The 15,037-nt window shown below is 41.5% G+C and overlaps 1 protein-coding gene across 1 annotated transcript in view; it reads left to right on the forward strand.

Moving 5' to 3' along the window:
• Positions 1-13,022, forward strand: part of PTPRO (protein tyrosine phosphatase receptor type O) — a 166,047-nt gene extending 153,025 nt beyond the window's left edge. Inside the window, 7 exon segments of the mRNA XM_062567857.1 lie at positions 320-396; positions 2,242-2,376; positions 3,260-3,382; positions 5,198-5,352; positions 7,782-7,917; positions 11,436-11,556; positions 12,788-13,022. Of these exon segments, the coding sequence (XP_062423841.1) occupies positions 320-396; positions 2,242-2,376; positions 3,260-3,382; positions 5,198-5,352; positions 7,782-7,917; positions 11,436-11,540 (731 nt within the window). The 3' untranslated portion in view covers positions 11,541-11,556; positions 12,788-13,022.
• Positions 13,023-15,037: the final 2,015 nt, after the last annotated feature.

Raw genomic sequence — 15,037 nt, forward strand, 5'->3', positions numbered from 1 at the left:
GCCCAGGACTGGTGATTGAAGTTAAGAAATACAAAGTCATTTCTACTACTAGCAGTGTTGTTTTTTTTTTCTTATGATTTTAATGAAATGTAGGAGAGCCCAAAGGGATGGCAATTGGAGGGTGCATTTTGCACATTAATTGTGTTGCAGCCATGTAGTGCTTACTGAAGCAAGCATCGCTCTCTCTTGCTGAATATGAGCATTCTTTATTTCTTAATAGATTTTTTCAGGTTTTAGAGTATTGCTTTTAATTTCACTTAGTTTGACATGAGTGCCATGTTTGAAAAACCAATTCAATTTTTTTTTTTTCTTTTTACAGATGATTTTAGCCGTGTCCGGTTAGTTTCAATGAATGAAGAAGAGGGTTCTGACTACATTAATGCCAACTATATTCCCGTGAGTAAAGAGACTCCAAACAATGTAAAGAGTAATGTACTGTGCAGCAGTTCGAGCATGCCAGCAGCAAATGGTGCAAAATCTCCTGGTGGCTCAGTCACGCTCTCCACTTCAGCTTCCAGTATGCTGCCCGCAGGGAACTCTGCTTTTCAGTAGCCTTTGCAGTCCCCCATGCTTGTTCTCGTCTCTGCCACGAAGGTCTGTCCCCATTCCCCCGCCTCCATCCTGGCTGCAGCTCCATGCATGCCCTGTTCACCCTGTGCAGGGAAAGCAGGACACAAAGGACACAAATCTGCTTAGAAAAAAAAAAAAAAAAAAACTCTGCTTGAGGGGATGTTTGCAGGGGAGCATTTCTGCCTCACTGTCATGAACAGGAGACGGTGTTGGCCTGGCCTGGCTGGAGGGAGGTGAGTCAGGATTACGCCAAAGGGAAGTGCCTTTGGATGAATCAGTGAAGCCACTTTGCTCCTGTCCCATCAGGGTGCTGCTGAATGTGTTGCCTGTGTTTGGCTTCTGTGTAGCACCGGATGAACAGACAGTAAAGCTGCAAGTGTCTTGAGCTCATACTGAATCGGGAAATAAAAATTTACAAATACCCCAAATTTACAAATACTGGCAAATGAGAAAACTTCTATGAAGTGTTTGTAGCGTCCAGGATTATATGTAATGGTCTCCTTTTTGGATTGTTCAGTTTATATTTTACATCTGTTCAGTTTTGCTAGTAGCATAATACTAGCCATAGGAATTGCCCTCCCAACAGGGGCAGACAGAGCATCCTGATGTTTGGCTTTTCTGATAATTGCTTCTTCACTAAATACCTCCTTCTAGATGCTGTTATTAGTGGTGATCGGAGTAGCTGTGATAGCAGATATTTGCCACTTGGACATAGCACATATAGACAAAGAGCTTTCCATATATAGTACAAACATGGAAGTTGAACTGACTTTTAGAAATGTATGCAGAAAGTCATTTCTGGAAGGTGCTCCCGAATCTTCAGTATTTCAACAATCCGCATACTATGGTGGCACAGAAATAGCTCAATTTACACAGGCATATACCTTTTGCTCTTACTAGGAATATCGAATAATTTTTCCAAATGAAGTTTTGCAGATGCAGTCTCAGCAAATATGATTATAGTAGATGTTAAAACTGTGCTTCTGTGGATATTTTATTATTTACAGTGGTCTTTTGGGAGGGGAAGGGAGAAGAGAGGGAGGACTCTTCTACATCTAAAAGCACACTGATAGTGACAAGAGCAGAAATACATGGATATAAAGCACCTGAGCTTCAATAAAACATAGCAATGATAATCTGTTAAGAGTGCTGACTCAGCATAATCTGTATTATTTTAAACAGAATTCTAATTGGTTTCTTATCAGTTTAAGTCCTTATAAAGTAAGCACATGCAAATACTCCTTTTTATTGCTACCTTCCATTTACATCAGTTCTTGAAAATCACCACAGGCTTGGGATGAGGAGGCTAAGCATATATAATTGTTTTATTTCTGTAATGAAAAAAACTTTGAATTATGACATCTGGAAGAAGTTGAAATTTTGCTACAAGAGTCTCATTACCCTTTTGTCTAATGTTGCCTTTCTGGCTCTCACAGAAGTTGTAAAGTATTAGCTTCACCATCTGTTTTTCATTCTAAATTGATTATACTTTGGAAGCATCAAAAACTGGCAAAAGTTGTAATCTCAAAATAAATTTAAAAAATTATGAAGTAGTTTCTTTAAAATACACAAACTGAGCTTTGGAAACTAAAAAACTACATGTACCAAAGAAAAATACATGTTCTGAAGTATTAAGCCAGTTGGTAAATAGCATCTGTTTCTGTTTCTTAGGGTTACAATTCACCCCAGGAATACATTGCAACACAAGGACCATTGCCAGAAACCAGGAATGATTTTTGGAAGATGGTTCTTCAACAAAAATCTCAAATTATTGTTATGCTCACACAGTGTAATGAGAAAAGAAGGGTATGTAGCAAAATCTTATGCATAGTATGAAAGAAATTATTCTGAAAACATAAATATTTTCTGGTGGGTTTCTTTGCATTGATTTCTGATCATGAAGCAGCATCATAGCGAGACCTGGAATTCCCCTTCGTTCACTTATGGAAGGAGTTTCAGGATTGGGTGACTTTTTTCTGGTTATAACTGGATCTGTAAGTATGGGTTAAGGATAATTAATCAGCCTCTAAAGGTCTACTGCAAAGGTTTGAGGGTGCACCTTAAACCGTAAAAGTGAAATCTTGAAGTAATTTCCTTCACTTCTGGTTTGTTTGTGGCTGAAGCTAAAACATGGATATGAAATGGTGAAAGTAGTAGGTAATTCTTATATCGTAGACATGAATATTTTGTCCGGGTCAGGGTTGGTTAGTGTATTTTTTCCTATCTCAGAAGTTATTTCAGAGTGCCTAGAATGTAGATTTTCTACATTATTTTAAGTTTAGAACAGTATCTTATGCTTTACAGGTTCCTTGACATTATAATAGGACAATTTGGAAATACATTTTTTGCGGGGGGGAGGGGGGTTCTTTGTGTTCTTATTGTCCGTATTTTGTAAAGCTAATACTTTTAGACCTACTCTATTAGTAAAAATTTACAAAGGAAGTATGCATTTCCAATCTTTGCTGTAATAATGTTCCCCTTCAAAAAAAACAATATATAACCATGTCCATAGTTGCACAAGCAAGAATGAGGAGACTGAAAAAGCTGTTGCAGTAAATATTACTACCTACTAAAGTGCCCAGTAAATAATGCTGTAAGCATTTCTAAAGTTGAGATTTGGTATACTTTTGATTGTGATTTCTTGTTTTATATACATATGTATGTATGTGTATGTATTTTCCCCTTTCAGGTGAAATGTGACCATTACTGGCCCTTTACAGAAGATCCTATTGCATATGGGGACATCACAGTGGAGATGCTGTCTGAGGAGGAGCACACAGACTGGGTTTATAGGAATTTCCGAATTAGCTATGTAAGCGAAGTGTGTTGCATTGCTGTACTAAAGCCATGGGACCAGTTTTGATCCAGACTTTTCTTTAACTTTTATCCATCTCTGGCATGCAGTGGAAAACACCTAAGGAAAAGATTATGGCTCTGCTCTCATTCCACATAGACAAACATTAAAACTGTTTGACACACTTGCCCCTAAGACTGTCGTCTCTGTGAGCTTCTCAGTAATAGGCAAGGAGAGGTTAGTTGCTGCTAAGCTCACGGTGATCCAAACACCAACACTGCTGGGATTCTGGACATTTCTGTGATGTAGATAATTAGTGACAATGAACATGTCAACCTTTTTTTCCTTCATCTAGGCATTGATGATCTAGCGCTGGGGGTCCTCATGTTATAAGCTATTCAAAACTGGAAAATACCAATACAGAAACTGAAATTATTTTTCAAAGGGGCAATTGTGCAATAACCATAACATAGGCTTGGTGCATGTCTCAGACAGGATCTTGAGTAAAACAAGAGTTTTCCACACAGCTGGTTCTCCACGCCCTAGTGCTGCTGCAATAGGACATTTTTCTGCTTATTAAAGCAGAGGAAATGGGAGAGGCAAACAGTTCATCACAACCTGCCAAGCTTCCTGTGCAGCTTCTTCAGTAAAGCATGTGAAAACACAGCTAGGAACCAGCAGACCAATTTAGAGAACTTGCATATGAGACCAGATAAAATGCCATGTAGTCATATGTGGAAGCAAGCCTTGGAGCTCATCTCTGCATTCTGTTATCCACTGATGTCAGCAAGTTCATTCTTAAGATATTTTGAGCTTGGCCAAACTTATAAAATACTGAAATTCACATAAGCAAATGAGATGTCCAAATTAAAGCTGTTGAGATTTTCGAGCATTTCTTTTCAGCTTTATTTCCTGCATCAGCTAGTTGCAGGCGTCAGCACTTGAAGCAAAAGGGACAAATATGGAGGAGACATGATAAAAGCAGTGCCCTGACACTTTGACGTTGGCCCAGGATCTCAGTCCTACTCACACATGCCAGTGTGCACAGGCAGTATGAATGCAGAAAATGTGATGAAATCAACTCAGAGGTTGAGCTGCTGGTATCTTTTAAAAAATAATGATCTGAATGCAGTTTGCAGTTCAGATAAGCTGCCCATTGCCAAAGTCGGGGAGGCTACTTTAGTTTTTTTCCCACTGATCTCACTTTTTATACCTTTAGTTATAATTGGCTTAGCATCTGTCAGTGACCAGAGACAGGTTACTGAAGTAGAGGGATTTAGCCAGAATAGCAAAATTAAAAGCAGTAATTTCTTGCCATGAGCTGTGGTGATGAGCCACCTCGGCTACACCTCAAGTTTTGAGTTTGGTAAGTCTCAAAGCCAAAACTAGTTGTGTTGAGGGTCTTACTTCATCTACAGCCAGTAGAGTTCTTAGCCCGATAAATGCTTTTGTTAATGGGTATTTTCTGGGAAAGTTCCTTCCCCCTCTGAAAATGGTGATGTTGGGAGGTGACTTTTTTCTTCCCTTTTGCCTTCTTTTTCATTGAAACTTGAAAAGGAAAATTCTCGTGAGACCAACCTTGCTTGTTTGCCAACAGTTTTACTCTTTGTCAATGCAAATGGAAAAAGAAAAAGGGAATGGAACAGAAAGAGGAAGAAAACCCAAACCTGAAAATTACAGCAGTTTTTAATCAAATGCCATGTAAGGTCTATGCCACTTTTTGACCAGCTTTGCTTCCTAAGGCTGTATTTGGAAAAAGCTCTCGGTCAGACTGCTTGTGACTGCACTGTCCAAACTGCTGTGAACATGCTGAAACTCTGCTTTTCCCATTAGGCTGATGAGGTGCAAGACGTGATGCATTTTAACTACACTGCCTGGCCTGACCATGGTGTGCCCACAACCAACGCTGCTGAAAGCATCCTGCAGTTTGTACAGATGGTCAGACAGAAGTCGGCAAAGAGTAAAGGCCCCATGATTATACACTGCAGGTAAGTGCTTCAAGGAAATGGAGAATTAAAGGACATAACTTGTCAAAGACCTTGTAAAGCCATTGGAAGGAGAGATTCTGGGATTCACCTGTTAGCTGGAGATTATCCTCTTTGTTTTTAAGGGAGAAGGACTAAAGCCTTTGACTGTAGTGGGGCTGGAATTTTAGCATGCGTCCCTAGATGATCCATGGGCATTTCTTTATCCAGTAGCATCAGTTCTTTGGCTGGTAGAAGTCCAGCAGCAGGCTGGACCGATTTATACAGGCTATACCCTTGCTTTCTCATTTCCACTGCTTTGCGGCTTGGAGGGTGCAACCTGGACAGCAGCCTGTCACAGCGTGTTGTTTTTCTGCAGAAGCATCTGTAGAGAGCATCTTCCTCCACTCCCTTGGCACTCAGTGCATTCAGATGGGACATATTAACAGCACTACCCTGTGCGAGCAGTAATCCCGGTATTCCATGATAACAATTACGTTTGTGGGGTTTTTTTTTTCTTCTTTTCTTGAAAGAAGCTTGTTTTATATGCTTTCTGATTTATCTCTTGTGCGTCATCTGGCCTTTTATTAGCAAACTCGCCTACTCAACTGCTCTGGGGGCGGCTGCAGTGTTGGTGATGATATCATACCAGCTTGTTTCCTGATGCAACTCTCCCAGTTGACTTCAGATCTCTTTGTGGCTCCAACTGCTAGAGCTACTCAGAACAGATTTTTTTCAGAGATACATAAATAGCAGAGTTGCAGCAGATGAATATGTATGTATTAGGATGACACACTCCCACTGGAGGTCAAGGCTTGATGAGATTAACGTCAGCCTACCCTGCATCACCCATCTCAAAGGTGATAAACAGTTATGTTGCTGAACAGCACGTCAGCAAACCCCAGTGATGTCTTTCCTGTTGCTGTTGTGATGGTTGACACTTTCTGTCTCTTGCAGCCACTTTGCACACTTTGGGGAGCTATTTCTCAGAGAACATTTTTTTATAACAATATAATTTCTGGTTTCAGATATGGCATTAAATGCTCTACTAGGAAAGAAATCAACAGCAGCATTTGTAAAAGCAGCAAGTCATGCAGCCCTCCCCTATAACTTATTGGAGAAATTCACAGGAAATATAGTTTTGGGACTGAGTCCTAGTATCAAGAAAGGTGCTAGTAAGCCAGGGAAGGGATTTATATGCAGGTCTGTGAAATAAAATCCTTTATATAACTCTGCTGGCTTTAATTGCTATGGGAAGGAATAGGAGCAAGCATGGGACAGCTGGAAAACACATGTAGTATCTTCTTTTTAATTGGGATACTCCTCCCTGCAAAGAAATATGTTTTAAGATGGTATCTTTAGGGTATATTGTACATCTTGGACCATGCTGTGGCATTGTGGGGCAGAGACTGATGGCCCTGGGCTGGGCTAAAATGGGGTCTGGGACTGGGGCTGGGGCTAGGCAGGGTAACCAGGGGGTGACAGGATCCAGTAGGGCTGTAGGTGCCTTCAGGACCTGCCAGTGTTGAGCTGAGCTGCTGCAACTTTGTCACAAATACTTTCATGGCTTTTCTGGAAAATGAAAGAAAGCGCACACTTCTACACAGAGTGGTAGATACTATGTTGGCACTCTGTATGAGTGCAGCATTTTAGAGGTTCGAAACCTCTGAAAGCATATCTGAAATGAAATCATGTGATTTCACAAGTAATGTTAAACTCTAAGGCAAAAAAAAAAAATATTTGCATACTAGAAATTCTAAATCAAACCAGTGTGGTTTGCTTTTCTAATCACCAAGCTTCCTTTTGTAGGGAGGAAGATATGTCAGCTGAGTGCTTGCTGCCTATTTCTATCTATCTGGTACTTCCAAGGCAGAAGTCCCAGAGCGTAGCCTCTTCTGGCCTCCAGTCCCCAAGAGGCCATCCACTGAGACTGAGCTCCACTAGTGTGTTCTTGCCAAGCCATTAGATCCCTGTGTGGAGAGCTACGAAGCTAAATCCTTGCAGATTCAGTCACAAACACACGAGTGCAGTAACCGCTGAAGAGTGGGTCTTTTTGCAGTTATGGCTACAGCTCTGGTAGTTCGAGATTTCTCCTCACTTTGAAGGGAAGAGGAAGTATGAGGGTACATGGCAGCTGGCATTGAGACTGGGCTGAGCAGACTCCTAAAGGTGAATGAGCACCTGCATGCACAGTCTGCGTGTGAGTGCACGTTTGAGATGAGGAGGACTATAGCAAGGTGAAATAATTGCAAAGCCATCCATTCCATAAGCAAAATATGAAGGCTTGCACAGCATTATATCCTACACATGAAACAACCTCCTGTCTGCTCTTAAGTTAGATATATCAGACTATCAAGTCAGCTGCAAGACACCTGCTCTTTGCAGCACCACCAGTTTTCCTCTGCATCTGCACCAGAAAAGCCTAAAATGACGGTCATGTCTGTGCGTTGCAGTGCTGGAGTGGGACGAACAGGAACCTTCATAGCCCTGGATCGACTCTTACAGCACATTCGTGATCACGAGTTTGTAGATATATTAGGTCTGGTGTCTGACATGCGGTCCTACAGGATGTCCATGGTACAGACGGAGGTAAGGTGCCCTCTTCAGCTTGTTTCAACATTAAGAACATACCATCATATCTATCTCATGCTTCTCTGTAGCTTGTTCACGTTCAACAGCATTTTGTTCCCATTGAACACCTGACAAAATAGCTATGAATAGATACAATTAAATGTTCTTCTTCATTGTAATATTGTCTCATTGTTAGTCTGCTGCGTAACTAATTGTATGTCAGAGCCTGACAACGTATCTACAAACTCATTGATGTCTTCCAAGGAGGATGAGTTGTTGTCCCCTTACAGGAAATGAATGTATACAAATATATTACAGGAGGTTAGCATTTGCAGTTTTCAAACCGTTTTGAAAAGAATTGTGTTTGCTGAAGGGATTAATTACTCATGGACTGATATCAGGGTTGGGCAGCCATTCACACTTCTTCAACAGGCAATCATCTGGCCAAGCACATGATCTAAGTTACATGATGGCAGTACAAATATCCAAAGCAAAATAGAAAAAATAATTGTGTATGTCTGCCAGACACGCTCCTTTCACTTCTTCCTAGCCCCACATCTATGAGATTTTTTTCTCTTTTTTTTTAAGGGAAATATCGGGAGGATTGTCATATGATAAGAATATGAAATGTGTATGGAAAAAAATGCACGAACTCTTTTTTTTTCCAAAGCTGAAACTTTTATGCATTTGAAGCATACCAGTGCCTCTACTAATGGCTGAAAAGTTTCATAGCCATTATACTGGTTGCTGGTTAGACACAGTATAAACTAGTAATTGCCATATAGCTGCAAGTGCGTAACTGTTTGCAGGCTAGATCTAGCAGACAATATGTTGCCAAGGAGTACTTAAAGCAGACCAAAGTAGTATGGATGGGACAGGAGAAAGAAAATCTGCAGCGACACTGATTAGCGCCTGTGAATGAGAAAGGTCTTTCTCAGACATCATTACACAAACACTTTTTTTTCCCAGTTTACTGACTTAATCCAAAGGCAGATCCTTAAGTAAACACCAGAGAAACAAATACCCGTGGCATGGATTATTGCAGAAACAATGGTATTACCACTCCAGAGGTGCTGAGATTTGTTTTTAACGTGTGCATGCTCCTTGCCCACTTGGGACTGGTATCAAAGGCCAGTGTTTGGTGGTCCAGCTGCTTGGGACATAGGCATCCCCCACGGCTGCAGCAAGGCCAGCTGGGCTCTCCCCACCACCTGGGCAGCATTGCATCACACCCACCTCTTTCTCTGCCAAATATGCAAATCCTCAAATGCAAACTCGTTCCTCTTTTTCTCCCCTCCACAGCTGTGCTGCAAGGGGTCACAAGGTGGCAGTGACAGTCAGGCACAGAAGCCACCAGCACTTGGGCTTTCATTACAAAGCTTGAAACCACACACACACACACACACACACACACACACACACACACACACACACACACACACAGTTTACCTGGTTTCACATTTCCTCATAAACTGGAAACTTGGCTGTGTCTCACCGAGCAGTTAAAAAAAAAAAAAAAAAAAAAAAAAAAAAAAAAAAAAGACGCAGACAGCTAGTTAAAGAAGTCACCATCCTGAACTGGAGGCAGTTATTGCAAATAAATAGGTATGAGGAAATCCAGACAAATTTGTGGCCGAAAATATGCTTCAAATGTATATTGCTGTCTCCTTAGATCAGCAGGGACTGATCCCCCCCACTGGGAACAGGCACTGAAATCCAGACTTGGGTTTTGGAGCTTGAGACCACCTTTGTCTTGGGAGAGTCATTTCTGCTGATTGAGATCCACTAGCTGCCTGCACATGGTGCTCATAAAGCTTGTTTAGGATTCGTCAGAGTTTGCCTTCTCTCTCTCTTTGGGGAAAAAACCTTAAATGATGAGATACAGATTTCAGATTGAAATGCAGTCTTTATTTGTATGATGATAATGCTTAGAAAAGCCAATCTGAAAGCAAAATCCAAACCAAGCAACCAAGAAAATCCCTGTGTGTTGCACTAAAACCTGCCCACAGATGTAATGGTACATGTGATTTACCTGCCTGCTTACAGTATCATTTTCACAGAGGCTGATGGTCCCCAAATAATTACCTGCTCTGTGAACAAAAACAACAAGCACATTTTAGCTTTTTATTGGTAAAAAGTCAGGAGTTACAGGAACATGAGGCTCAGCAAAATATTTCAGGTAGTGAGGTGTGTGTCGGGGAGAGAAGGAGACAGAGAGGCAGAGAGCGAGAGAGAAAGCGAGAGAGGTGGGTGGACTTTATTATCTTTCTGAGAATTAATCAATTTTCAGGCCATACAAGATAAACCCACTTCCTAAATAATACAGAGAGCCTCTAGGCTGAACAACTGGCAAATTGTATACCTACAACTAAAAGACATCTAGTGCTGGAAATACTGCACGCTGGACGTTCCTGTAGTCGGCTGCACCTGTGCAGGGGCCAGGACCATAGGGCTGGCCTTCCTAGTCCTGCAAAGTTGCTACCAAGGTCCTCGTTTTATACTTAGATGGAAAGATTCCCTATGCATGCAGCTGAGCAACAAACTTACTCAAGGGGAAGCATGCCGCTTAGCAGTGCTGTCTATGGCTGGTGCCTCACTCCTGCACTGTGGCCCCTCTCCTTAGAGCTGGCATTTGCTTGCAGAGCCTCCTTCTGAATCTTGCGGAATTCAGTAGAGAAGACAAGTCAAACTCTTTTCAGTTGTCACATGTGACAGGACAAGAGGCAATGGGCAGAAACTGAAGCACAGAAAGTTCTACCTGAACGTGAGGGGGAATTTCTTCACTGTGAGAGTGGCGGAGCACTGGAACAAGTTGCCCAGAGAGGTTGTGGAGTCTCCTTCTCTGGAGATTTTCAAGGCCCACCTGGCTGCAACCCTGTCTACCATGCTCTAGGAGCATGCTGAGCGGAGAGATTGAACTAGATGATCTCCAGAGGTCCCTTCCAACCTTACTGATTCTATGATTCTTTGATTCTCCGATGCTATGAATGATAACAACTATTGTTTCTAAATGCAGACCAGGTTACTAGCAAGTCAACTTATAATTATGGTTACAGCAGTTTTCTCACTGCATAGTTGTGACTTAAAGAGTGTATCTAGTTCTGAGATTAAATTTGCCACTAACAGTAGAAGCAATGAACAGAGAGACTGTTTTGTTTTTTAATCATAATTATTGGTAAAAGCCTTCATGCTACTCTCAAGTAGTCTAGCTTCAGCTTCTAGTCAGGTGGTATCAAGGCAGCCTACGCTGCAACTGCAGTGTTGGTTTATCATTCAGTATCATTCAGGTTATTAACAACTTCTTATTACAATGCCTAGCTAGTTCAGGTGAATGCAATGGTTCCACAACTGCTCTCTGTAATAAATAAGTGCTATTACTTTGGGATCAAACATTTCACTGGATGTAGCTGGGGGCTGAGGCAAGAAAGAGAAGTTTTGCAGACTGTTACTATGAACTAGTGAACTGTTTCACTGGTCAGATTTTTGTCACACTTTCTGAGGTATAAAAACCACATTTGTGTGATCCTTTCTTTCAGGAACAATACATTTTTATTCACCAATGCGTGCAATTGATGTGGCAAAAGAAGAAGCAGCAATTCTGTATCAGTGATGTCATATATGAGAACGTCAGCAAGTCCTAGTTCAGAATCACAGGTGGTAAGTCAAGCAAGCCTGTCCTTGCATAGTCCTTACAGTTCATCAACTTGACTGCTTGGTAGCAAGCGATGTAAATGATATTTGTTCCTCATGCTACAGGAGCTCTGCTTGGGATTTGGAGTTTTCTGTACCTCATTGCTCTCTGAGATGATTTTAACATGGAGAGTACACACACACACACACACACACACACACACACACGTATATGTATGTATATAAAATCCTTTTAGCTTCTTGCATTAGATAATCCATCATACCATCCCATGGTAACTTTATTGGCTCAGTAGCTGTTCAGACAAAAATAGAATCCTGAAAAAGGTGTCAACGATTCCTATCAATTTTTCTAAGGCACTTTGAAAAGTTAAAGGGATCAGAGGAGGGAACTTGATGTTCACGGTCATTGTCAAGTTGCATGCCAGCTGCCAAGGTACCAAGGCCAGTTGAGCTTTCTGGGAGGGACTCCCAATATTGCTTTCATGTCAAGAGAGCCTGCTGAAGAGCCAGATGGTAACCAAAAAGCTCTGACACAAAACACTGCATTTTTTTTTTTTTTTTTTTTTTTTTTTAAGGCTAAAACCAGGGAACAGGCTAGGTCTCAAATTGGCACTAGTGTTAGCATTAAAAAAAAAAAGTGCTTAACTACTGAGCCTCAGTGACTGACATGATCCTGATCCAATCCCCAACTGCGAAGTCAAACAGACTGCTCTATACCATCAGGAAAGCGGATTGCAGCCTTCTGTCTCGCTCATGTAAGCAAACGCATTTCCTTACACAGCGAGAACAAACTGAGTGCACAAGCCGCCAGTTACAGCTGTGTGAGCAATAAGCTTGAGTTCATTAGGTGGCAGTAACAAGCTGCAAGCCTAACACAGGCTTTGGGGGTGAAGCAGGCGCCAGCGCACTTCTAAGGCCAGCTAGCTTCTCAGGTAGCTTGCAGAGAGCCAGGCTCTGGGCACATGCACCAGTTGCCACTGCACTGTTAGTACAGTGTTAATGCACTTTTGCTAGCCTCTGCATACTTCATTTTCCTGCCCAGAAAATGAGTCATGACTTTGCACATGCCTCAGTTTTCCTGATGCGGAGGTAGTTTACTGTCTAATCTGAATCCCAGAGCCTGGTTATTTGCACTGATGGTCTGTAGCCCATGCTATATACATGTCTGGTTAAAATAAATGCTAAAGACTTTATTTATTTCCTTATTTATGTCTGTCCTGTTTTTGTTCTATTTCAGATGAGACCATGAAGCACACCCATCTTCCCTTGCTTCTGAGTATTTTTTCTTTTGATGGTTTGAACTGCCAGTTGTTCTGCCATGAGAGACCACTGCTTTGCAGTATGCGGACAATGAAAGAAAGAAACTTTAACTTTTAGAAGCACTGGGGAGACAAAGCCTTAAAGAGCCTGCGGTGTCTTTTGAACTGTTTAATTTCTGGACATTTTTTTAACTACTGGACCAAATTCAACTAAGTAACATGAAGGAAAAGACACTATATTATGTGCATAAAATAGATTGCTCCAGAGTGTTGGGTTTTTTCGTATGGTTCTTTTTGTTAATCTTTTTTTTCTGTGCAGGTTGGGCTTAAGGTTAAAGCAAGTGCAATATTTTTTTAATGGTTGAATGAAGAGCTTTCTTCATGTGTCACTGGTCTGTGCTAAAGTCCATAGGAGGGCGGGCATTGTTAGTATCTAATAATACCTCATTAGTGAATAGCGAGGCATGAAAATACATGAAGAAATCTGGAGATTGTGAAGAGAAGATGGGGGGGAGGGTGCTGGGTACACTGATTTTTACTCTTTCCTGCAGCACTGACATTCTGTACTTGGGGGAGAATGGGGAAAAATGCAGGACCCCAGGAACCGATTAATGGTCAGAAATCCAACTCACGAAGCCTGAAGCTAGAGTAGGCAGCCTACATTGAGAAATGTGGTTGTTTTGGTTCTGGACTGTGCTACTACTAATTAAGCAGCAGGATGGTTCTTTTCTCCAACACTTTCAGTAATACCACTTTTTAGATAAAGCTAATTAAAGTGCAGATGAATCTGAAGCTGGAATATCATCTTTGACTCCATTACTATAGCATTTAACTGTCTGAGCAGTCTATGGTGCCTATACCCCTCATTTGTTTAATATTTTTAATATGTATTAACCCTGTGTAAAAATGTGAAGCTGATTCAGGTTGGGGAAAGAAAAATATTTGATTAACAGTTGCAAGTATTTCTCCAAGCTAGGAATTCCTGATGTTCTGGAGACCAGTTTTTTTGGCATGTGAAGAGATGTTTATCGCTGCAAGGCTGCCAAAGCGTCGGTCTGGATTCCTGCAGGGACTTTGGGGTCAGGGCGGGGGGCTCTTTCCTTTTTTGCTGTCGGTTTCCGTTCTAGTCAGAATAACTAGCTATATATATATATATATATTTTTTTTTTTTGGTCTTTGTATAATTCCGGTACATCATTGTGTATTGTGACCTGGATGCTGTCAGGATGGATGTTGATGGCATTTTGTAACCTTTTGCTTTGTGTCACCTCATTGGAAGTTAGCGGCAATGGTACTCAATGTAAACAAAGCAAACTTGAACTGAAAGTAAACACACTGGATTGCTTACCTGTGAAGCTGTCACTGTCAGCCAAGCAGCAATGCCCCCGTGCATGCGCTCCATCCACCCCAGGGGCCTGCTCTCAGCTGGCCGGCTGCCAGGGCAGAGCTCAGCAGCTCAGCTACTTCCACAGAGCCTGATCACCTCATTCAGATGGTATCTGACTCCCCCTCCCCCTCCCCCCAAAAAAATTATTCCACCATCAGGTGCCTATTTAACGGCTACTTCATCACAGTTAGTTACAATGAAAAAAAAATCCTTTAAACTATTCCCTATACACTATGCAAAACTGCATAGGCTCAGCCTAACATTCCCCTCCTGTAAAAAAAAAACAAAACAAAACAAAAAAAACCTGAAACAAGTCCTCATGATGGTATTAAAAAAACGAGGACTCTACCTCTTCTTAAGAGGGTATGATATGAATCCCCTCCCAGCCCCAACTCTTGCTCAGTAGCTACCACTGGCCAAGCTCTCATCTCCTGGCTTCATCCACTCCTCACACTTTCCATACATCTAATATTACTTTTGGAGTTTCTACTATGCCAGAGTTAAAGCACAGCTACCATTTCTCTAGATAAGATTCACAGAGCTGATGATACAAATGGGCAGATAGTCCTGCCTTTAGCAGGTAGATTGCTAACAAGAAAGGCTTCAGTAGCACATCATTTGTCACTCTTTCACCTGTGTGCTGGGCTGGAGGGCCTGCCATTGCAGTAGAAATGAGAAAGATTTGCCTGGCCTAATTTGAACAGAAACCTGAATTGCAAGTGTGATTGACCCTCTGTTGGTCTTTTTTATTTTATTTTTTTTTCCATTTGTATTTCACAGTGTCATTCTGTGTGAACTGAGAAAACATGTCCACCCCCTCTAGAAAACTTCTAGCAGGAAA

Source organism: Rhea pennata, chromosome 1 (assembly GCF_028389875.1).
Source record: "Rhea pennata isolate bPtePen1 chromosome 1, bPtePen1.pri, whole genome shotgun sequence".
Classification (NCBI taxonomy): Eukaryota; Metazoa; Chordata; class Aves; order Rheiformes; family Rheidae; genus Rhea; species Rhea pennata.